This window comes from Rissa tridactyla, chromosome 3, assembly GCF_028500815.1.
Source record: "Rissa tridactyla isolate bRisTri1 chromosome 3, bRisTri1.patW.cur.20221130, whole genome shotgun sequence".
In the NCBI taxonomy this organism is placed as follows: domain Eukaryota; kingdom Metazoa; phylum Chordata; class Aves; order Charadriiformes; family Laridae; genus Rissa; species Rissa tridactyla.
The window spans coordinates 29,545,465-29,570,050 of NC_071468.1; the positions used below are offsets into that span (position 1 = coordinate 29,545,465).

At 37.6% G+C, this 24,586-nt stretch overlaps 1 protein-coding gene across 1 annotated transcript in view; it reads left to right on the plus strand.

Moving 5' to 3' along the window:
* Positions 1-24,586, plus strand: part of CAMKMT (calmodulin-lysine N-methyltransferase) — a 225,941-nt gene that overhangs the window by 172,406 nt on the left and 28,949 nt on the right. The window contains exons 4-7 of the mRNA XM_054194030.1: positions 7,623-7,683; positions 10,673-10,727; positions 11,780-11,843; positions 17,034-17,100. Of these exons, the coding sequence (XP_054050005.1) occupies positions 7,623-7,683; positions 10,673-10,727; positions 11,780-11,843; positions 17,034-17,100 (247 nt within the window). The remainder of the gene's footprint in view (positions 1-7,622; positions 7,684-10,672; positions 10,728-11,779; positions 11,844-17,033; positions 17,101-24,586) is intronic.

A 24,586-nucleotide genomic window follows, 5' to 3' on the forward strand; every position in this document is an offset into this window, starting at 1 on the left:
TTCCTCCATCAAAGCAAAAAGCAGCCTGAGTTTTTATTAAACGAGTGTTCATTTCTTCTATTGCCAAAATTCTTACACAAAACAAAAGAGCAGTTTTAGCACATTATTGCTTAACTAGACATGAACAACTGACAGCAAGTGATAAGCCTGTCTGCTTTTCACAACTGGTAATCATTTTTGGAATAGATGTTTTAATATAGTTGAATATAAAATTTTGTAATTTACATCTACAATGGTACATAAATTTATAGATCCAGTTTTTTGCAGGAGAATGAAGGCTATAATCACAAAAGGTTTTTTCCAGTGTTGTTTAATTTTTAATAACTATTTGAAAACTAGGTAAAAAAAAAACCCCCACACACAACACAATCAAATTCATTCATTTGAAAAAAGGGTGTTAAAGACAATCATACAAGTAGATTTGTACAGTTTGCCGATTTTTCTTACGGAAGAGATATGCGTGCATTTACAGCTTTGACTTGTTACTGTATTTCCACATCAGTTCCACCGAGCCTCTTAAGTTTGCGCTCTAAAAGAAATTTGCAGATTGCAGACCGTCATGTTTCCCTCCTAGTCATGAATAATAATGAGAATGAAAGTGAGAGATACAGCGCTGAGGCCATTTTGCCTAGGCTGAAAATCTCAGCTGGTGCTTATACATATTTTTCAATGATCTGAATATCGTGAATTCTGCTTTAGATTGGAGAGAGACAAGAGTTTCTATAAAATGTATGTGCATAGGGAAAAATGGTGAGATGTGTTTCTCTTTATATCTTTCTATTGCTTCTGGAGTTCTCGCACCTTTTCAAACTCATATGTAGGATTCCTGCTGTGGAAAAGTAAGCTATACATTCTCCCTGCCTCAAATTGCTCCTCTTCACTGGACTTAAAAGGTGGCTTGCCATGTGCAAAAGTCAGGTGCAGTAAGTCATGGGTGTAAGGTGCTAGGGTAAAGGCTATTAAATACTTCTCTTTTTTCACGATGTGCATTTATCGCTGAAGTTGCTCACTTGCAAAAACACTTGGAATAAATTTCAGAATGCAGAACGTCAGATTAGACAATTGGGCTTTCAAAACAGGTTAACTCTTACATTGACACGAGGTGGTCAAATGTCCAGAAGGGCACCGAACTCTGTAGGTATTCTCCTTTTGAAAATCTGGTCTCAAATAAAATTTTGTCGGAAAATAGTTTTACAATTTCAGGCACAGCACCTGCAACCAACTTGGTGATGATGACTCCTCTTTTATCTGCTTCTGCTATAGATGGGTGTAAACTTAAACGTGAGGATGCAGGTTTGAAAATGGGATTTTGCGTCCTGCAAACAGAATGAAATAACAAGAGTTTTTTCAGTGGCTTTTTTCCTCACTTAGCAATTCCCTCTGTTTCTTCATTTTACTAAATTGACCAGACTTGTCTTTAGATTATTATGAAAGTAATTTTCTATGGAAGGTTTCTACTCACATATACATGCATTTTATGGTGGCTAAAAATTTGACTATTTGTGGTAATGGTACCTTATTACACGTGTTTATGTTTTTTAGATTCAGTACCCCTTAGTTTGGATCTTAGGTAACCTGGATTGCTGATTATCCTTTCATCTGTGTCACATTTTGCATGCTGTGTGAACAAGTGAATGAAAATAAAATCTTTACTGCCTGACTACACTAAGCAACATTTTTAATGATAAAATTGTATTGAAAAGGGGCTTGAGGTATGGAGTTTGAAGAAAGTTGAGAGCTAGAAGTATTTTTGAGAGCTATCCATGCAAAGTAACTAACTGCAGCAGTACAATTAATTACAAGTAGTCGTTACCCAAGCAATTACTCAAATTAGAACAACCATGTTATATGTTGCTAGCAAAGTGTGTTTGGCAGACATACGCTGTGCGCCCACTTGGTACTTAGTCTTAATTGTGCTATTCATAAGTTCATATTTTTATTTTGACTTGGAAGTGAATTTTAGTGCTCCACTGACAGAAGGGCTCATAACATTGGTTAGCGCCTCATTTTGAAATTTACTCCGAGTTACTGTGCTGTCGAACCTTGATTTTGACCCGCTGTCTTACGTCACCAGGACCTCCAGCAGGTGTATCGCGCTTCTTGCTGTGCATGGTGGTGGTGATCCACGCAAAAACTAACCAGGGTAAAATCATCAAACTTGTCTTCCCTTGCAACTTCAATATAAGGCATAGTCAGTAGAAAATAAGGTTTGAAACTATAAAATTAGGATTGTAACGATCCTACAGTAAGAGTAGCAATCATAGCAATATTTTAAATTCCTGGAATTCCCTACTGTTCCAGTAGATATCTTTGTTTTGGGGATTTTCAATTCACTCTACAGTCTTTTAGCAGAGGAGAAGGGGAATAGTTGCCTGTCCAGATAGGTACTTAATTGAACACCTTTGCACAGTCTATTGTGGTGCCAAAGGGTTTTCTGCTCTCCACCAATAATGTGTCTTGGTGTCAGGAAGGATAAAAAATACTTTTCTTAGGGTCAGAAAACAATTCGTCATTGCTAAGCGCAGTTGTTGATACTTCTTTTGAGACGTTGTTCATCTCTTTGCCCCTGATGCTTTTTTTCCTCTTGCTTTGATGAGTATTAAAGCAAATAAAGTGATTTCATATAGTCAAGAATCAGGGCATAGTAGAAAAAAAGATCTTTTTGAGTATATTAATCTGGTGAAAATGACTGACTTCAAATTTAAATTGTCTTTGCTTTTGAGGGTTAAGCTAGGATTTGTGCAAAATTTACTTGAAACTTCAGATGAATAGGAAGACATCTCATACTTTAGTAGTGCAAGTAAAAGATAAAATTTGAATTTTGGGATCAGACTTCTGTACATGTGGCTCTGTAAAGTGCTAGGAAAAAGTGACAAAACTTTCCATTTGGCTCAGCTCAGAAAGGAACTTCTTAATCTCCTAGCAGGAGTGAAGGAGTTGTAGGACAGCTTTATACCTCCTACTCAGAGCTTCAAGAGATGGTTCACCTGTCACCTCCAGTTGCCCTTGTTTCCTATGTATAGCGTTGGCAGACAGTAGAGCAGAGTTCCACTAATCTTACAGTATCCCAGTTAAAGTAATCAGTAGCTTACTGCATCTTCTTTGTATCTATGGAGCAGTGCAGAGACATAACAGCTCCAGTAATCAAATGTCTTCTTTAAAAAGACATGTCTCAAAATTCTCAGCACTCTATCCTGAGAATTTTCTAATAACAAGCTGTTCTTTAAGAACTTCTCATCAGATCTCAATATTTGTCATCCAAATGTGTGACATCATTCTTTAAAATATGTGGTAAAAAGCCCCAGAGGAGAAACAATAATTTTTAATTTTTTTTTTTAAATACTGGATAGTTTATTTCTAGTAGAAAATCTTCTGTAATATCATACAGGATTCAGCATTTTTAGATTGGACGCAGAAGAAACGCAGGTATTGTGTTGCTTTGGACTAGTGGTTCTCAAACAAAGCATCCTCAGAAGGCTGTCTACACATGATTTAGTCCATGGGGGTTGAAGGTTGCTTTGAAGAACTGTTGTGCCATGCCTAGAAGCAGAAAGACCTGACACTTTCCATTAGCAAGCGCTATGAGAGTAATAAAACCAACTTAATTTATGTGTTCTTAGTATTATTATGATTTTTGTTAGTGTTGATCCTCTATAGGGGAAGTTTGGATGTCTTTTGGTTGCATCATACTTCAAGGTGTTAGGATGACTGAGGTTTTTGTCTTGGCCTTCCCGTAATTTCATTTGGTGTGTTTAAGTAACTTAATCTGCCTGTCTCCTACTTTGGTTCCTAATGTGCAAAATTTAGAACAATAAAAATTCATGCTGTCATCAAGTTCTTGTGAGGTAGACTCCATTACTGTGGTGAGATTTTATGATATGGTGATAAGTGCTGTAGAAACGCCTGCATTTTGTATGTCTGCATATATAGCATTTCTCCATCCATCGTCATACTCTTTAGTGATAATGTTTTTCTGCCCCTACTTCTGTAGGGGTATCATGAAGTTGTCTGTAGGTAGACAAAATTGCTCTATGGCACACTTGTAGTGGATCTCCTACTTCATCCTAATGGTGAAAGGACACCTGCCAAGAGTTGAAATGCAGGCAGGCGTTGCTCTGTGAGCACTGTCTCACTCCCATGTCTTCAGACACGGCAAATCACTGTCCTTCTTGAGGCTCTCCTTTAAACACCAACACAATTTATTTATTTGTTTCAACAGAGATTCTGATGTTTTCTGGCAACTATTCTCTGTGATAAAGCATTTTAAAACCTCCAGTAAATGTCGCAAAATATTTATTTTTGCAAAAATAAACCCTTGTTTCTCTCCGTTTCCTTGTGCAGTGAGATTTTTAGCCCCTCTGTCTAGAATTTGTAGTATATTTATAGCCTTTTAAATACAAGCACTATTTGGGGGCCTTTTGATATTCTTTTGCCTCTACATGTGTAAATTATTGACTGTCATGTGTAAGTAATTGCACATGCAAATAGGTACCCGTCCAATGTTATGTATTTATAATCAAATTCATAGTACAAAATGAGATTAATTTTATTTTAAATATGGAAGAATTATTTTAAGTGTGTTCACAGGAAACTTAATCCATATCCATATGTATGTGTTTGCGGGAAATAAATTATGCTTTTCACAGTCTAGTGGTAGTTGTTAACTCATACGGGTTGCTGCATTTCTGCATTACAGCTGCAGGTTTTCTAACAGAAGCAGAACTATCTTATACTTGCAACTTCAAAATGTAGGTCATTGTGTTGGTGAATGTAGGTCAGAGTGAAGGGGAAGAAGACAGAATGCAAACTCCTCCACCTGGATCTTAAAGCTTATCCCTGTTTTCAAGGTAAAGAGGCTTACCTACCTGTTCAGGCACGAGAAGCTTTTCCTTTTACTAAAATTAACGGAAGTATTCTGGCTTCTTGGCTTAGCTGGAAGCACTGCGTGCTTCCACACTTGAGACCTGTGTTCGTGAAAGACCTCCTGACTCCTGCTTCTTTAGCTGCCAGCCACTTGCATCATTGCTGAGGTGATACTTCCTTCCCTATGGGGGAAGGGAGCGGGGAGGAGAGTTTCTGCATCGCTAGCATCTGCCTAAAGAAGAGCATTGTCTTTCCAAAGGTGCTTTACCCTTCTCTCAGCACAGAGCTATCTGATACACCTGCAGTTTCAGACGGTATCAACATTGTAATGGTAGTAGGGGAAAGAACGGTGACCCCATATAAAAGATTTAGTGACACCATTCAAAGTGCCCTTTCAATAATAACTGTAGAAAAGTGAGAGACATTTGACTGAGGGTACCGAAAATTCAGATGTTGAAGGATTTTGCTACAATTGACAAGTATTTTTAAAACTCGCTCAGGCTAAAAGTTTGCTACAAAAGGGTTTAGGTTTTTTGTGTTTGTGGGTGTGGGGTTTTTCTTGTAATGTGAGATATTAGTATTATAAATGGTATTCAATTAGCCGTGTCTTCACTAAATATTAAAAAAGCACTTTTATTGCTTGAGTATACACCAGTCACTGCAAACTGAAACATTCTTTATATTATACACTAAAATATTTAAACAGTTATTATATTTATTGCAAAATCTGTCATTTTAGCATATTTCAATGCTCAAAAGCATTGAAATGCTCAAAAGGGAGATGGAAAATCCTGTACAATTCTTAGTGTATGTTTCACTGAAGAATGGGTAGTCGTGTGTGAATATTTGATTTTAACCCTTAGCAAGTCTAAGCAAAATGGCACATTCGCAAACATCTAATCAGCCTAAGCTGTCATAAACAACAGAAATACCAGTATTGCTTTAGTGTTTTTGTCATACATATGAATTGCCACTCCGGGTTTTTTTTACCTTTAAGATCTTTGTCATACAAAAGTTATATGCAAAGTTTTGGCCAAATCCTGTCTAGGCTTTTGCCTGATCTGCAGGCTGACAACACATGCATAAATTTTCATTATTTATCGCTATGAGTAAGGCTAGTTCAGAATACTTACTGCATAGAAAGGAAGAATTATATATTTGATGGTTACAATAAGGCCCTAAGTGATTTAAAAGGAAGACAATTTTTCTTGCAAAATTCTGCTTCTATCAAATATGCTGTGATGTTTTTAAACTCTTGAGAATAAAAAATTGTGAAAAGTGATCTAAAGGAGGAATATAGGTAGTAAGCTGCATGGAGTTCAGTTTACCTGTCTAGAAATACCTAAAGGATGCTCCCACGTGTCTGTGTTTATTTTTACTGAAACCATTGAAGTGTCTGTAGTTCATAATTTTAAATTTCTGTCGGGGTGATTCATAATGCTGTGTGTTGTGGGGGGACATTAACCCTGGTTTTTACCTGTGGCTAGATATGTAAGCGTGTTTTTTCATTGCTAAGCGATAACAGATAGAAAACACGTACAACTGTAATTTGGCTGCGTACGGCTTTGATTTGTCTGCCCTTAAGTTTGGGGACCTAACTGAAGTGCCTGAATACGAGTCTGGTTTTTCCCAGGCTCCCTCCAGCAATGGAGACTGGTGCCTGCAGGAGAGCGTGCAAACCACGCAGCGTCTGTGCTGCCCTCTCCGTGGGCCACGGCACTTCAGTTAGACGTTCGAGTGAGGTGGGAAACCGGTCTGACAAAACAGTGAGTTTCACGAGTGAATGGTGTTGAAGGGATAAATTTGCGTGGATGCCTCCAAGTACTTGCCAAGGTTGACAATGACCAGTGTAAGTTTTTTGATGGAAGCTTATCAAGTCATGAATAATACAGATTAGGTGAAAAAAGCATGATTGCTCCTCTCTATTCCCATACGAGAACGAGAGGGCCTCAAATGAACAAGACAGGGAGGCAAGTACAAAACAAGAGAGAGGAGAACGGTAAAACTGTGGCACTCCCTGCCGTGGGACATTGCAGCTATGACAAGTTTACTGAGTCCACAGAACGACTAGAAAAATCCTTTGGTGACTATTAAACAGAACTTATCACTATCCTCTCCTTCTCAGGAACTTCTTGAGCCACAACTAGAAATCATGGTGCATTATTGCCCTAGTCCTGTATTTGTCCTTAGCACGTGTTGCCAGTCAGTCTCCCTTACAGTCGGACTGACGCCTGACCTAACAAAACCTAAGAGAAAAGGAACTAAATAAAAAGAAACTGGGAAGAAATTAAATTACTGTAGAGGACAGCAAATGAAAAAGGAGGGGGCTCCTGTCCACTGTTAGAAACAGGCTACAGGCAAGGTGGGCCTTGCATCTGGCCTGGTACAAACAGTTTGATGTTCATGTGAATGCCCAAATGTCAGAAGTTTCACAGAATTAAATTTTCTATAACTTTTAAAGTCTTGACAATTGTTTGTATACGTATAGATATATGTGTATGTTTATGTGGGCGTGTGTGTATCTATAAAGGAAATTTCTGATCAGTAGGTGGGATGAAATCTATGAAATATTCAGTTCTAATGCTTAAATCAGAAGTCTTCCATTAAATGTCTTATTTCTTTTCTTTATTCGATGGTATTATGGCATATGTAGAAAATGAAACAGTTGGTAGAGGTCTGCAAATGGTAATATGTATTCAAATATTATTTTAGACCCCAAAAAAATCTGTTTTAAGAAGGCAAATATCTTTGTTTTATAGGTCTCTGGCCCTCTGAAGAAGTGCTGGCTTACTACTGCCTAAAGCACAATGAAATATTCAGGTACAGAGTTAAACATAAAAAGATATTTTCCAATCCGTTAGTTTTATTGTATCTGCATGGTAAAGATTGCTATGATTTAAGTCTTCACATGAAATTTAAAATGTTCAAGGTGAAAGCATGTTGCTCTTAACAAAGAATTCTGAGCTGCCTTTGGGTACTAATATTGCACAGCAAGCTTTCTGCTATATGTCAAAGACTTTTGATTTCCACTCAAGGCGTTTTATTTCACTTTGATTTTTGGGAAACAAAAGTGAAGCTCCAATCGATCAGTACTGATTGTGAAGGTCAGGAAAAATAAAAGACATTCTTTAAACTGGCATCTGTTGCAAAAGCAAGCAAAATATTACCTGATAAAATACATAATAATCACCACATATAGCAATGGATGAATTTGCCCCTGTATTTAAGTGTTTTGAAACAATTTTGAGACATCCTGCACTTCTGGTTTTGTTTTTTCTAAACTTGCAGAAGACAGTTATTAAGGCTCCAATAGGAACACCTAAAAATAAAATCCATTCTGCATCCTGTCTTTTTCCCCTTGAGTATACAGAGCTTTGCACTTGGAAATCCTTGAAGTTTCATTGTCCAGAGGATGAATAGGGTGCAAGAAAGCCATTATAACAATGCATTTGGAGGCATAAATTGTGTTCTGAGTGAGGGTGCAAGGCTAATACTAAGTAAACCAGCTTGGGGTATACAAAGTGCCTCAGTCTGTGTACATATGGTGTTGGTAAAATAAGGAAGACCAAGCTGTAAGTCCCTGCCCCTTGTACCAAAGCTGAAAACGTGTCAGCTGTGAGCTGGTTCCTGCAGCTTGCTCAGACTCCTATCTGGAATCAAAGATCTGGCACCAAAGCACTCACTGGTTTGTAAACCCTCATTTCTACTCCGTCCGCCACCTGAATGAAGCCCACCCCATTAGAAGAGGCAGGGAACACACCTAATCTGGCAGCCGCTGCTCCTTCCTCCCAGTTCAGCTGGGCACTGCGTTGTGTCACTTCTGCTGCTGCAGTGGTGTCCCTCTAGCACTTCGCCGTCCAGCCCCACGCCGTGGCTCGTACACTCTGCTTGTTCTCAGAGGCTCCTCACAGCAAACCTCCCAGTGCTGCTCACTAACAGGGTATGTTCCTAGTTTCCTAGTTTGGGTATGCAAACCTGGATGCTTGGAGACAGTGATCACTCAAACTTCCATGGATGAAATGGGCAGTTTCATATTCCGATTTCTCAGGATTACGCCCTCTCAACAGTATGCTCAGAGTAGCGTAGCTTAGAGTATTTTAATTCTATTGATAAATGTCACTAAATATTGCCTGAGAGACAGGTATTATCTTTAAAATTTGGCAATAAGGGAACTTTGCACTGAAATAAATTATTTATATGCATAAATACTTATGTGTATATATGTGTATGTATATGCTCATATATTATGTACATACAAATCTGATTCAAAATGCACTAAAAACCCCACACTAGATACTTTTTGTGTTTATTTCAATAAGCATGACTCTTACAAAGGATTAAGTGCCCTGTAAATCTTATCTATATAACCATATGTATATACTTGTAGTATATATGACATATATGGTTTAGAAAAATAGAATCTTATGTGAGGAAAAACATATAATCATTCTATTTAAACCACAAATTGCACATTTCCCACATCTGTTTTGTATTCTCATTGGGTTTATGTATAGCTTGTTCCCCCAAACTATGTCCGCCTTTTGTCTCATTTCCACTAAATAGGACAACTAGACTTTTTTTAAATAAAATTTGTGGAGTCTAAGAAAAATAAATCTATCCCATCCAGACAGCGAGCATTAGTATACAGTCATACAGCCTAGTCCGCTGAACAAAATATCGGCATTTGTATACTAATACTGATATAGCATCCTGGATGCTCTTCCTAAATATCAGTGTCGAGCGAGTAGGGAGGTAGTACTTTCACATAAAAATAGATGGTCAAATGTTGGTGTTTTAGGGGAGAAGAAAAGGTGCACCCCCCAGAAAAAAATTCTGTTTAGCTGAAATTCCATTTTCTGCCTGTCAGAATGGGAAGGTTTCTGCCAGCTGTAACAGTTGCCGCGGATTTAGCTATAAAGCAGCGTGTTCCTAAACGGAGGCTCTGCCTGGCCCTAGACACCGCTTCACGCCGTTTGGGCGCGGGGTCAGCATCCCTCCCTCCTCCCCTCCTGGGGCAGGCCATGGCTTCCCTTGCAAACCCCCCATCCAGCACACGCTCTCTGCGCCAAATTATATTTCACATGCATGTCTTAATAACGGCGCAGTATGGTCTAAGTTAAAAGCAGCCTTTTAGACCATGTATTCAAGCCTCTGCTCGGGCTCAGTTTAGGCTCTTGACACTAGCTTCGCTCAGTTTTCTGCGGCTTAACTGTTTGCTGTTCCCATCGTTGTTCATAACAGCATTGTTTGTAGGTCACTTGCAGTTTTAAGTGCTAATTGAAGGATCGGATTTCTTCATGTGTAATCGTTTTGTGGTATATGGCTTTTTTTAAAACTTCCCTCTTTTTAATATAAAAAGTCTTTTAGGCATAACTATATGGAGAGATATATAAATAATATTAATTTCCCCATTTACTTCTCTAACTGTTTTTGCAAGAATGAATGTGGATTAACATTGTTATCCTTTCCTAACAATTATCTTTCGCTACTCTAGCTAGTTTAGTTCTAAAAGACAGAGCCATTGACAAGGGAAAAAAGGGAACCTTCTCAGATTTTTCAGCTCAGCGGTGGTAATGTTGCACTGAACGCTAATGAGGGAACCCCCACTGATTTGCCTGCTTTGTGACTTTTCTATTTCATAATTATTTTTAAAACGCAAAACGACATGAGGTAGCCTAGTCATGTCTCTACAACTTCCTGGTAGCTCAGTTCTTACTGCAGATGGCAATTTGTTCTTGTAACATATATGTCTCTCTGACCATTTTCATCTAATTTGTATGGGTTCTACCATTTCCTTTCTCTCTTTCAGGGACCTTGCTGTGTGTGAGCTAGGGGGTGGCATGACATGCTTGGCTGGGCTCATGGTAGGTCTTTTCTCAATTCCAATCCCATTCAGAGGAAGAAACAAAAGGAAAAATGTTCCAGTGCCTCCAACTGCTGGGTCAGAGAACTGTCAACAGCCTCAGCTGCGGTCAAGCTGCAGAGTCTTGAGAGACCTTCTAGATTGACTTGCTTTCGTATCATATTGATTTTATGGTTGCCTCGATGAGCAGAAACATTTTACCTCCGTGTAGTCAATATCTCTTGTTGTGACATTCCAGGCCACGTATGGTCTGTCTTTCATTGCCATAGCCGAAGCATTTTTTTTTTTTCAGATTATAGTCCCATTTGCTAAGATACAGGAATAGCCTGGCGAATCACAGTTGGAGCACCATGATATAGCTGCTAATGTTTTGCCTGCATTATTACACCAACAAACATGATCCAGAGCTCTCGGTAATTAGATTCTTTTGAATTAGATTGGCCATTCAGGAGAGTCGTTCACCATTCTCTGGGTTCTGAGTCATGTATTCAGGAGATATTATGTAGCAGTGCAGTGCATTAGACAAGTTTTTATGTCTCTACAAATAAAAGCATATTGTTACACTGATTGGCATTTGACAAACCTGTCGCTCTTATACAATGTGTCGAGGTTACAGCCCAATGTGCGAGCATGTCAAAGCTCACAAAAAAATTACCCTTACAAAGCCATCTGCCTGCAATGCAAAGTTATATGAAGGGCATCAGGCAGTCAGACAGAAGCAAGCTGAAAGGCAGAGTGACAGCCTTGTATGATGGCTCTACTAGATAAACAGAAGCCCGCAAATGAAAGCCTCTCAGAATACCATCATCCGCTGTCACAATGCAATTACGGAACAGAATGATAGCAAGATAGAGGCTCCCGCAAATGGAATGATAAAAGTATTGACTGATTTGATTGAATGATTAAAATAATGCAGACATAAAATGAAAAAAGATTGAAGATTGTTACAGAGAAATAGGTGAGGAAGCATGATACTGAAGGCTTGTCACTCCTGTCTTCACTTCCACACAGACAAGCATATTTGCTCATTGTTTGCTGTGCTCTTTTTTTCAGGTTGCTATTTCTGCAGATGTCAAAGAAGTTCTGTTAACTGATGGAAATGAAAAGGCCATCAAAAGTATCCTTATTCAGATAGAAAACTGGTTTGTTGTGCTCGTTCCTTTTTACTGGCTGAGTAACAATCGATATAAAGACAGACAGCATGGGGTATATTAAGAAAAAGTCCCCACATAAGTAATTAAAAAATAGATGTAGAATATCTTGAACACAGCTACAGCTTCCCCCGCAATAAATGCCACATTTTCTGCTTTAATTAAAAGTGTACATGTTGCTATAGAGCACGTACAGTAGTAAATATTTGTCTTATGGTTGAGTGCTGAAAGATTCCTTGTGCGCATGCTGCACGTTACAGGAGGTGTAGCAGTGGATCAAATCATTAGCTTCCCTTCACATATTTGTTTTGCAGAAGAACTAGAATTTTATTTTTACTTTCAGATACTAGCCTCTTAAAACATACCCAGTATTTGTATGTTGTCGTAGCTTTTCCGGTGTATATTGAAATGCATGGGTTTCATTGTTGCTGCTAAGTTATAACTGCCTACAAATTACCCATTTAGTGTGCTTAATCAATTATCAATTTATCATTATTTCTCTTGATGTAGGATTGCAAAACTCCTCTGTCCTTTGTAGAAAGAATTGTATTATATTTCTTATATTAAAATAAATGGCTATTATGCCCTTCTAATACGAACACATAGTTCAGAAAATTGAACTGGACTTTGGCTAAGCGAGAGAATGAGTGAGCATAATTTGTGGCCACGTTAAATATCAGCACAGAACAAGAACAGATATATACAGTGAATACTAATAGCCCTTAGAAATTGAGAGGAAAAAAAAGGAAGATATCTATTTGCTTTTGTTCCTTCGTAATCTTTCCATTTGCATTTTAAGGCAGACTAGTTTTTTCAGGTTTTGCCCACTGCATCATCAGAATTATTCATACTGGAGTTTTGTATGTGTTTGAGAGCTAACATAACGAGCGCTTAGTGAAAAAGAAAAAGTTAAACTAATTTGTGGTTTAAAAAAAAAATGCAATTGCTGATGACTGTTGAAACAGGAGACACTGCAGTGCAATAATATTAGCTACTACCTTTAAAAAGACTTTCTCAGAGGTAACTGAGGTAGCTAGAATTGCTTACAACACTTTAACAATTTCATGGAACAAACAGCCAATCCTAGATCATATCTTTTAGAACTTGAAGGAAACCTTATAAAAGTCTTCTTTTTCTTGAAAATGTAAGTTCTCAGTTGCGTTGCAGGGATTCTTATTTTGGTAAATTCTAGTTTGTTATACTCGTGTCTTGAGGAGGGAAGTATTCATTATTCTGTGTATTTTAATCAGCACCACCCCTTCCAATCTTTCTTCTATGTCATTGTGAAGATAAAAAATGTGGGAGAAAAAAAGTGTTTCAAAACTAGCCTAACAAAATAAACTGATGTTTTAGAGAAGCATAGGTATTTAAGGAAAGGTCATTTTACACACAGAAAGCTTCAGGTGAGCTCAGTAATCATCAAGTTAGCAAATATCTGGTACAGCAGATTCCATAAACATGCCTGAACTTTTTTTGAAATTTAGAAGTCTTCTGTAGCAAGGAAAATTGGCGAGTGCTAAAAATATTCACTCAGTCTTTGGAAACAAACAAATTAAAGGGCTTTTATTCCTGAAAAAGATACTGTTAATGTCATCTAATTAGCACACCTTAGTTTTTCACAACATGTTTTAGAAATATCTTTTATTTCCAAAAGTCTCACAAGAAGTCTTCATCTGTATGCACTCAGTGAATCCCTTTCAGAGAAGCGATTGGTGGAAGGCTCTAACAGGAATTTATTTTTTCTTTTTTAACATTTGGTGCTCTGAAGGCTCAGCATTCAAAGTGCTTTTATTGTGTTGGATTTTACAATGGGCTTAATATTAGCAGGGTGCCAAAGTGCAGCAGACTAAGAACTTTACAGTGTAGGTGGAATGTATTCTTAAAACTGCACATAATAAAATTTATGTTGCATTTTATGTGTTTTATGGACTTCAGTAGTAATTTTATGATCTGTCTTATGGTAATTTTCTTTTGCATTCTTTTCTATAGTGACTAGCTATAACAGAAGTTTAGGCTAAATTTAGATCTGTTTCAGCCACACCAGACTCACTGGAATCAGTAAGAATTTTTAGTGTAATTGGAAATAGTATTTGGCCCCAAGTGCCACAGACGACGAATGATGTATTTCTGCTAATTTTTATTATTGCTGATGGTATTTTTTAATTGCTTGGCATACAAAATTAAATGAATGTGGGATAAAATACTGTTTTCTTTTCTAGATTCTGCTCTTCAGGAATAGTTAATGCCTAGTATTATGGTTTTTATGTAGATATTATACATTAAAATAATCTTGTTTTAAAATTACTGTTTACATCTTCCCTTTAAAATTCTTAGGAAGCTTAAATTACATGCCAGTCATACTATAATATCCAAAAATTACTTTCCGAAAAGTAAAAGTGGTTGTCAACAAAAAAGAAAAAAAATCACTGTCACAAGCCAGGAAATCACCAAGCAAGCCTGCTAATTATTCTTAATGGGCAAGATGAGCACATTAAGAAACAAATGAATACATCAGTGAAATGTAATTGAAAATCGACCTGGCAATAGTGCATTGCATCTGAGAATCTGCCTTTGTATTATCATCATCATCATAATTATTGTTGTTTTTGTTGTTGTTATTGCTATTCAGTGAGCGTAAGTAACAGCTTTGCTTTGTGAAATCTCAAGCTTTTGAGGATTTGATTTTTCTTTTAATTTTTGACATTCTTCATATTATTCTCCGTTTCATGCTGCCACGTGAAGTATTCACTATGTATGTTTTCAATATCTATATTAAGGTATGTTATTGAAATGTAACAAGTTAATTTACAAATACGTTAATTTCAAATTATTGTTGTCATTTTAACCGTTTAACTGTGAAATATATAGCTATATTTCATATTAATCGATGGTCTTATGCATGAGGTTTATGGAGGTTTTTAAAACGATATTACGATTTGAGTTACAAGTACATTTAAAAGACTTCACTCTATCTCACTCCGTTTGCTTACCAAGGGCAGATTTTAATTTATTAACAGATCATTTATATTGCAAAATCAATAAAATGAAGACAGATGTTATTGCTTTTGCAGCTTTGTTCAAAACTTTATTGTTGGTTTAGTGTGTTTTAGCAAAGTTCTTTTAGGATCATTTAAATAAACTATTAAAAAGAAAAATATAGATATTTCCAGTGAATAATAAAAATCTACATACACAAAGTTATCAGATTCATCCCCCTTTGTAATTTGGGGTGATATGCATTCAGTTACAAATTTTACAACTTAGATAATACCTATGACATAGTCATGAACATCAAATTCTGTTTCCTCAGAACACTGGAAGCATCTATACTCAGTTTGACATGCCCAAATCCAAGGATAAGGTTCATTTTTAGTAAAAATTGTCTCCTGTTTCAGAGAGACTGTGTACCTTCTGCCTTAGCTCTGTTTCACACCATGCACTGGTGACTTGAACTACTGTCTGAAAGCATCAATAATACAAAACATTGTTGTAGTGTGCTATAATGGCCGTTAAAATATAGTGTATGGATCTTTCAACAGTCCTGGGAAATTTAGGTTAGAAAGGTCATGTTCAGCCTGAATGCCTGAAGACATGGGCTCATAAATTATTTAAAAAAGCTACTGTTAACATGTTCACAACAATTATTAATAGTTTTGCTCAGTTATAAAATTTAAGCGCGGTGTAGCTAATTTATCGACAATGTTACTTCTGCCTCTACTGAAAAATGGCATGCTTTGCTCATGGAAATATTTATGCCTTCCTTTTGCTTCACAGGTATAGACTGTTCATTACTACTTCTTATTGCATATTGTGGAAAAGATTTAAAAGCATGTCCAAAGTACAGAGATTTGTTTAAACCAGTTTTCTGTCATTCCATTTCTAGCTTTTGGCTTCACGAAATATCAGTTGTCTTCTACATTGTCTGGATGGAGGCTTTCTTAAAATAACTTTTCTTAAATAGCCAACTGTGTTAGGAAGGCCATTTATGTGATTACAGCAAAGCAAATAAAAAGATACATCAGTGATATTTTAAATTAGACTGACACTAGTATTCAATTTTTCTGTAAGAGCACTTGCAAAGAATTCGACATATTTTGTGCACCTAGAAACATCCTTCTAACTAGCATCAGATTTCCTGTGCCTTAAGTAAGAAAGAGCGATCATTGACATCTTTACCAAAAATGTCCATTTGAAATAACATTTTTATATTTGAGAGTGAATCGTTCAAATATGTATGGATTCACACTGGGTGGCATTTAGTATTCCCATGGTTTTTGGTTACTTGCTGCACCTTTTCCTTCCAACGGCTTCTCACTAACCACAAATAATTGATTTATGAAGGTCATCTTTCTAGGCATAGGTGACTGGGCACAGCTTCCCTTGAAACTTTTCATTGACAGCCGTTGCTGTGGCCTGCCTGAATGGCTGCCCGAGTTTGTGTCCTGATCTTCCAAACTGAAAGAAGCTGAGGCATGAGGCAAAGGCATTGAGACACAAAGCTTGAGGCACTGTTGCGGTGCTTCTGGGGAAGAAAAGGCATTTATTGCTTTGTACAATTTTTTACGGTGGTTCCAAACCATTCTCAAGAAAGTAAAGGGACTAGAAACTCCCTTGCCTGTAGGTTAAGGTGCTCCAGTTGCGTGTTGGATTTTACCCAGACAGAGACAGCAACAAAGGTGTGTGTCTTGTGTCAGGGCAGGTACTCAAAACCCATAAGCCTCCAAAATCTCAGCACTGTGATCTAGTAACACAGTCAGAAACAGCACAAACTAAACTGAACATTAAGTGACAGTGATAAAAATTTTCCGTTCACCATGGTTGTAATCCTTGTATTTGTAAACAGTAGTTGCCTTTAAAAGTATATAAGTTATGGGAAGTCTTTTTCTCTAGCCCTCTGTAGCTACAGGGCTAGCAATTCCTTAATGAAACGTTAAAAAGAGGTAGGCAACAAGAGCAAGTTGCTGCATAGATATACGGATGATGGGCTGGAGTAGCAACGTAAAATTCAGGCTTCTGAAAAAAGACTGACTGAGCACAGATTAAAGAAGACCAAACAGATAAAAGATATTATGACGGTATTAACAATGGGAAAATATTTTTTATTATTTTTGTTACCGCACTAGTTTTGTGGATAATCCTTAACAAATATACTACAGATGTAAGTGAGATCATCAGAAGAAACCAAGACGCAGGAGTATTTAAGGCTCAGAAAGTGTCCAGCTGGTAAGATTCTACTAAACTGTTTTACTGGTTCTTACATGTAATTTTGTATGAATGTAAATGTGAAATGTCTGCAAAAGTATGAAAGTGTGACCTATATTACTGATGCTGACACAGATGTATATACAATATAAGTATTTAAGTAATGCAAGACAGAAATTTGGAAGTATTAAAAAAAAATTTACTTGCTTTTTAACATAGCAAATACCATATGATTAATCTTGGTGATAGAACGTCTCTTTCCTTCCTTTTTATTTTTTTTTTAACATACACTGTCTCTTCTAGCTGTGGTTTATTGCATGGTTGAAATTTGGCTGCTTCAGAGTCAACGTTACCCATTGTACTGAATATGAGGCTTGGAATGAATGTACCTAAATCACTGGCAGGTTTAATTTTGAATAGCTCTGAGAATTCAGGGTGGCAACAAATCCCATTTGCCTGAGGTAGATGTTGTCGGAGCATCCGTGGGAGGTTTTTTGGTCGTCCTGTCTGTGCAATCAGTATTGTGTTGTCACTGCAAGGACAGATGGGGAGCACGGGAGCCAGGCTGGGGCCCTTCTCTCATTGACTATGTCCTAAGGTGCAGGGCAACCCCAGCATTTTTCTCATAGTGCATCAGCATTGTTGTCTCCGAGTTAGCCCCAAAGGCATGCTCTGGAGGGTGAGCATTGTAGCATTGTTCAGAGAATTTGGTTTCAGATCGTCTTCAGAGCCCTTGCTGACCCACCGTGTAATCGGTGGTGCCACTGAGGTTAGCTGTTTAACTATCTATTTCATTGAGGCATCTCCAGGTGCAGCAGGGACTGGAAGCAGCTGAAAATTTGAAGTGTGTCCATCTCCTGTAGTATTTTAAAAGTAAATTGTGAAGTACTTCATATTCGTGGTATAGGGTTGAGAATTAGAAGGTGCTTAGAGATGGCTGCCTAGGAGCAGATAGTACACTTATTTGTGGGTCTGCATCTTCTTTTTTGATGATGATGATTCTCATTCCAGAAGGGCTCTCAGTCATTCTCAAAGGGAAAAAAGTAAAGCTGAAAAAGGGCTGAGAAAGGCAAGCTGTTACAGCAGAATAAGCTTATTAACATAGAGGGTTAAACCCATACAATTTTAATGGCTATCATTCACGTCATTTATCCCTATGCTTATGTAGCCATTCTGTGAAGAGAAGTTCTTTTAAGTGAGCACTTAGGGTTAGAAAAATTCTGCCTTCATTAGGGTGTACGTGCGTATAACTTAGAGATATATCTCTGCATCCTAATAAGTGCCTGCCAAGTAGACAAAGGCCATGTGGGCCCCAGGAATGGTCTTTCAGGTTCCCTGTGCTGAACGCTTCTTGTGAGCAGCCTCAGACACTCATCCCTGCTGAGGAGAGGCTGTGTGGTACGTCCATCCAGGAGCTTAGACTTTGTAGATTTCCAACTGCCATCTACTTTGTGCGAGATTTCAGATTTCATCCCTTGTCAGGACTTCAAACCTGGTCTTTTAGATATCAATCAAAAGCACATTTTCTACCCTGTCCTCATTTACATTTATCTAATGCTTAAGGTCATTTGTGATCATTTGAGTGTATTTCAGCATATGGAATCAGTGAATAATAGATTTCAGCCTCACGCTGTGAAGAAAGATTGTGTTTTTACAAGACATGATGTTGTTTACTGGGTGTTAATAATCACTAATTAATAAACATATCTAGACGTCATAAAATGTTGCTTTTTAAGGAGTAAAAATGTCAAGTGTTTAACTTCTTGAGTGCAATAGCATTTGGGGCCTTATTTGCATAAATAAAATAATTAAATTACAAAAAGTGAAGTACTGTATCAAAACATAAGGCTCATTATAATAAACACATGCTTTAGTTCTACATTCTTAAGGCTTTTGCAGATTTGTTGTAACAGCGTAAAGTTCTATGAACTAAGTATTCTCTAATTCCAAAAATAATTATCATCTTGCATTTCTCTATATTGTGTACATAAATAATTGATTTCTCCTGTCAAAATGAAGGTAATGCTTTGTTAGTTATTTGAGTTACTTGAGAAGTGTTAATTGATGGATCAGTCCTTCAGATTCAGTAATGGCATGTGATGAGGGCAGTAACAAAGTTATTTGATCACTTTTCAAGGCCTTGTAGAAACTAAAAGGCTGGTGTAAAATCTGAAATATTACCGTAATCCTGATTCACTTTTCCTGCAACTGAAAACCTTAGTTTTATAATGACAATGGAAGGGAAAAAAAAACACAAGAAAATGTAGAGTTTTGTAAGGAAGAATGCAACACTGGCGTGCAAAGTGAAATTTGATGCCTTCTTTTATATTGATCAGAGCTTGTAGGCAAATTAATATAGTGATGTATTGAAGTGACTTACTGCAATATTAATTTAATTTGGAGAAGGCATGTTGTCACTCAAACGTATCATTTAAACAGTGTCCAGTCTTGTAACTTTGCACAGTGTCCAGTGCAAAGTTACAAGATTTTTTCCACACAAAGGATAACTCCGAATAGACCCTTCTCACTGCACTTTCATCTCACTTCGGGATCTTATACTCTTTTCCTTGCACATGGAGTAGAAATTATCAGCATGAGAGTCGGTTTCTGATTGTTCCAGACATTTAAATCTAGACTTGGAAAATATGCCAAAAAACGTATGGCACAAAAAGGAGCAATCCCTTATCAGCCAAGAGAAGTTAGATTAGGACAGCCTGCCATACATTTGTATATTTAGATTTGTACAAAATGCAGTAAATGAGCACTTATCTCTCTGCCAACTCTTGATTATTGTTTAAAAGTACGGTAATGTAAGCCAAACTGGCAGTTTGTCATATTATGTGTTATAATGTAATAATAGATATTTAGTAAACAGTTTACTTCAGCAGTGGATATACAATTCTATGTTTATTTTTAGCTTCCACGAGTCTGTCCAGAATTTTTTGCTTATGCTTACTGGAAATAGGTACAGTAATGCCACGAACTTACTAATAACGACATGCCGTACTAAGGTGAATTATTAATACCGTGTATGACTTTTATGATTTTATTTTTTTCACAGTTCTAAAACTGTCCATGAATCACTTCTAAATTTACCCCATAACTTAGCATGAAAGTTTTCCTGGTAACTGTACCATCAACTGTTACCAGTTTGACATGCATCATATCGTTGTTTTGAATATGTCCAATGATTAAATGTGCAATAGCACTCACGGAATCTCAGGTCTTTTTCTACTCTTTATTTTAATGTGGAAATCTTCCTGAAGCAGGAGTTTGGTTTGTAGACTTTTGAAAAATTGTTATTACAAATGTCATGGTGGAAAAGCTTTATCAAAGACGAAGGCTTGCGGTATATTCTAAAGGTTAACAGATTTTGTTTGTCTTATCTACCAGTGAATTTCTTCTTCCGTCAGGTTCTCTTGTCTGAGAAGACCAAATCTGTTAAGAGCAAAATTTGTATACTTATTGCTGATATGGGACCTGGCAGTTTTAGGTGTGGACAAGTCTATTGCTTTGCTAAGAGTTGCCTCAGAGAGATTACGTTCCACATAAGAGTGCAAACAAGCGCATACGACATCAAGTCAGTGAGAGAAATGCTTATGGTGTGATGCACCCTTTGATTTGATTAGTAATAATGTATCATGTACTTTTGTTCATTCTATAGTCGACATACATGGCCAGATGACCAAAAGAGACAATTCTCCTAAAAAGTTAAGAGATAAGATATAATCTGTTATCTGAGATTTTAGTGTTCCTTACAAATGCAATGAATTCACAAGCTTCTGGAACTAAACCTAAAAAGAAAAAAGGACTTTCTAAAGACTAAATGGTGTTCAGTATAATAGTAGGATGAGGTCTCAATGACAGAGGACTGAATTATATAGTCCTGATTCCATTCTTATATTAATTACCTCTTTCTCTGTAACTGCCAACATGAGAATATTCTACTTTACTGCAATGTTCTTTAAATAAGCTGGCTTTCTAACCTTCCTGATTTCAGCTAGTCATGTAACAGGTTCCATCAATGTAGGACAGCTTTAATAAAGACTCCCACTATGTTTTCATTCATCAAATTGACCTGAGCATTGCTAAAAACAAACTTTTTGAAAGAATACTTACTGAACTTGTGTTTGTCAGTTTAGCAATGCTAAAGGAATCCCTTTCGTCCAACTAGTTTTCCAATCTCCCCACGTAACACCCTTGCATGCACAGCATCTGTTGGCAAGGAGGAAGCTGCCAAAAGGAACATTTCCTGCTCTTTGATTGGAAAGAAAAAGCTCCTGGTTCCTGCTGTCTTCATTTGATGACTTTATGTATGTGTGGGAAGAAACAATGAATGGTCTGTCGGTTCATGTCGATTGTGAATTTGTAGCTATCACAGAAAACTCAACTCAGGTGGAAACTGTTCCATATCTCTGATCATACATATCTCGGTATCTTTTCCAGTTTCAATCTACTCCTTTTCAGATGAGGGCGAGCAGTACTGCGTTCGAAGTGTGCGTAAATGATAGATATATGTAAGGGAATAATTATGCTTTCTGTTCCTCTTCTAAAAATGCCTAACAGTGATTTGCTTTTTTGACTGCAGTTGAGCACTGAGCTGATATTTTCATTGACATTGCCTGTCACAACATCAGGAGCTTTCAGTTAATGGTCAGTTGAGAGACCTTCCTTTTCTTTATGAAACCAGAATTATTTTTCCTGTTCCGCACTTTGCATTTATCTACACTGAATTTCATCTGTCATTTTATTGTCCAGTTACTGTTTCATCCTTCTGCAATTCTTCAGTCTGCCCTTTTCCTCACTATCTTGAGTAACTTCTTAACATCAGCAAACTTTGCCACCTCAGTGCTCATCTCTTGTAAACATGTTGAATAGAACAGGTCCCAGGGGAACTCCATTGATTATCTCCCTCCATTGTGAGAACTGACCATTTACTACTACCCTGTTCCCTGTCTTTTCTTCTATTATTTAGCCGTGCCAGGACTCTTCTCCAGTGGCTGTCTACTTTCCTTCAATGTTGTTGATGAGGGTCTTTGCCAACAGCCTTTTGCAATCGGAAGCAGGCTGCGTTTCCCAGATCACCGTTATCCAAATACTTTGAAGAGCTCAAGGTTTACAACGCAGGACTTCCTACTACAAAAGACATATCAAAAAAGGCTTCTGTGGTGAAATTGTCTTCAGTTTCTTCTACAGTGAGCACTGATGCAAAGAATTAATTTCACCTCTCCGAAACGTTGTTGTCCTCTGTGAGCGCTCATTCTATATTCTGATTATCAGCTGGCAGGAAGATTTAGAACAAGAGTACACTCTTTGTTGGCCTGCCTAATTTTGTTATTATAATTAATTTTCCAAGTTCATGATCCTTTCTTCATTTGGGTGTGACTTCAACTTTTGGAGGAATGACGTCTTATTTCTAGTAACCTTCTTTACCATTTAGCCATACCAGCTGACTTTCACCAACTTCCAAGCCTCTCCTACTTGTGTATTTCACCCAGTTGTGTTGACTTGATAAAGTTGCAATTATTTTAAATGGCATTTTAGTTTTGTCTGTCTTCTTTATGTGACCAGATAAAAATATATAAAAAGAAAAAATTGAAAAGTTAGAAAGCTTTGTAGAGAAATGCGTTTGGAAGAAGAAGGAGAAAAGCTAGCTGCTAGCTATAAGTATAGCATTGCATTATTTTAAATAATTCTTGCTCAAATCCTTGGCTATTTTATAGTGGTCTCAGCTTAAAAAACATGCTTTTGGTAAAAGAATTCCTCTTGTACTCTCTTGGATTGTACAGAAAAACTAGGTGGAGACCACTGATATGAGCAAACTTACATCTTTCTTCCCAGAGCTTTAAAGGAAAGCGTCCATGAGAGGTTAGAATCGAAGATTAATTGTTTTATTCCTACGCTCTTTTGTGTATCCATCTTTTTAGCCAACTTTTACATTGTTTCCTGGTTCATGTTGTTACCATTGTTCCTTTGTCTACCCTTCCTTGTCTGCCTTTGCTCTACCTTGATAGGGAGTCATCAAGTACATTTTACACACTTTCAGTAGGCTCTTTCCTTCACAGGCGCTCTCGGCTCGTCTCAGTTAGCCACGGACACAGGAAAGCTGGGACAAACTTGAAATTTTCTCAAAATGATGCTTAGAGTGTTATCTATGTTTATTTCATCAATATTCAATTAATATTCAGTTATTCAAACATTAACCAAGGATACTGAAAATGAATGGGGTTCAGGAAAGAGGCAGAAGATTGAATCAGCGTCTGGAAATGAGAGAGTTAAAGAGCTCTTTTTACTTAACTTGTCAAAGGAATGACTTGATTGTTAAGAAATGAATTGATTTTGATCTGAAAGTCTCATGTGGGGAAAAAAATCTTTAATAGGAGATCACTCTTTAATCTAGCTTACAAGTACCTAACAATGTAGAAATTGAAGCTAGACAAATTCAGTCTAGAAAAAAATGAGATTTGACAGAGAGAATGATAATACATTAGAACATCTTTCCACAGGGGAAGTGGTAGTTTCTTAAGCAGTGAATGTGTTTAAATCAAGTTGGATATCTTTCCGAAACGTGTATTAATTTCCTGAGATATATGGGCTTGATACAGAAATTTGAAGTCTTGGATGTTTATTATGGTCCCTTCTGCCCTCAGAATTCAAGAACCTGTGAATATCATCTTCTCTGCTGTTTTTTATTTTTCCCTCATTCAGCCCTTCTGGACCTGTCTGGTTCACTTCACATTCTTTGGTTTTTATTCTTGTTCCCTTGATCATAGAATCTTCATGGTTGGAAAGGACCTTCGAGATCATCAAGTCCAACCGTACACATAAAAAAAAAACCCTACAATCTCTGCCACTCGAGCATGCCCTGAAGTGCCACATCTACACATTTCTTAAATACCTCTAGGGATGGTGACTCAACCACCTCCCTGGGCAGGCTGTTCCAGTGCCTGACCACTCTTTCATTAAAGTAATTCTTCCTAATATTTAATCTAAACCTCCCCTGCTGCAACTTCAGACCATTTCCTCTGGTCCTGTCATTATTCATTTGGGAGAAGAGGCCAACACCCACCTCTCTCCAACCTCCTTTCAGGTAGTCGTAGAGGGCAATGAGGTCTCCCCTCAGCCTCCTCTTCTCCAAACTAAACATGCCCAGTTCCCTCAGCCTCTCCTCATATGACTTGGTCTCCAGACCCCTCACCAGCCTGGTAGCTCTCCTATGGACACGCTCCAGCACTTCAATGTCCCTCTTGTACAGAGGGGCCCAGAACTGGACACAGTACTCGAGATGAGGCCTCGCCAGTGCCGAGTACGGAGGCACGATCACTTCCCTGCTCCTGCTGGCCACGCTATTCCTGATACAAGCCAGAATGCTGTTGGCCTTGGCCACCTGGGCACACTGCTGGCTCATGTTAAACTGGCTGTCCACCAGATTATCCTCCCTGTATTAATGGATAGACTATTATCCATAGAGCAAGAAACTGCCTTCCTTTCCTTCATGTTTTTACAG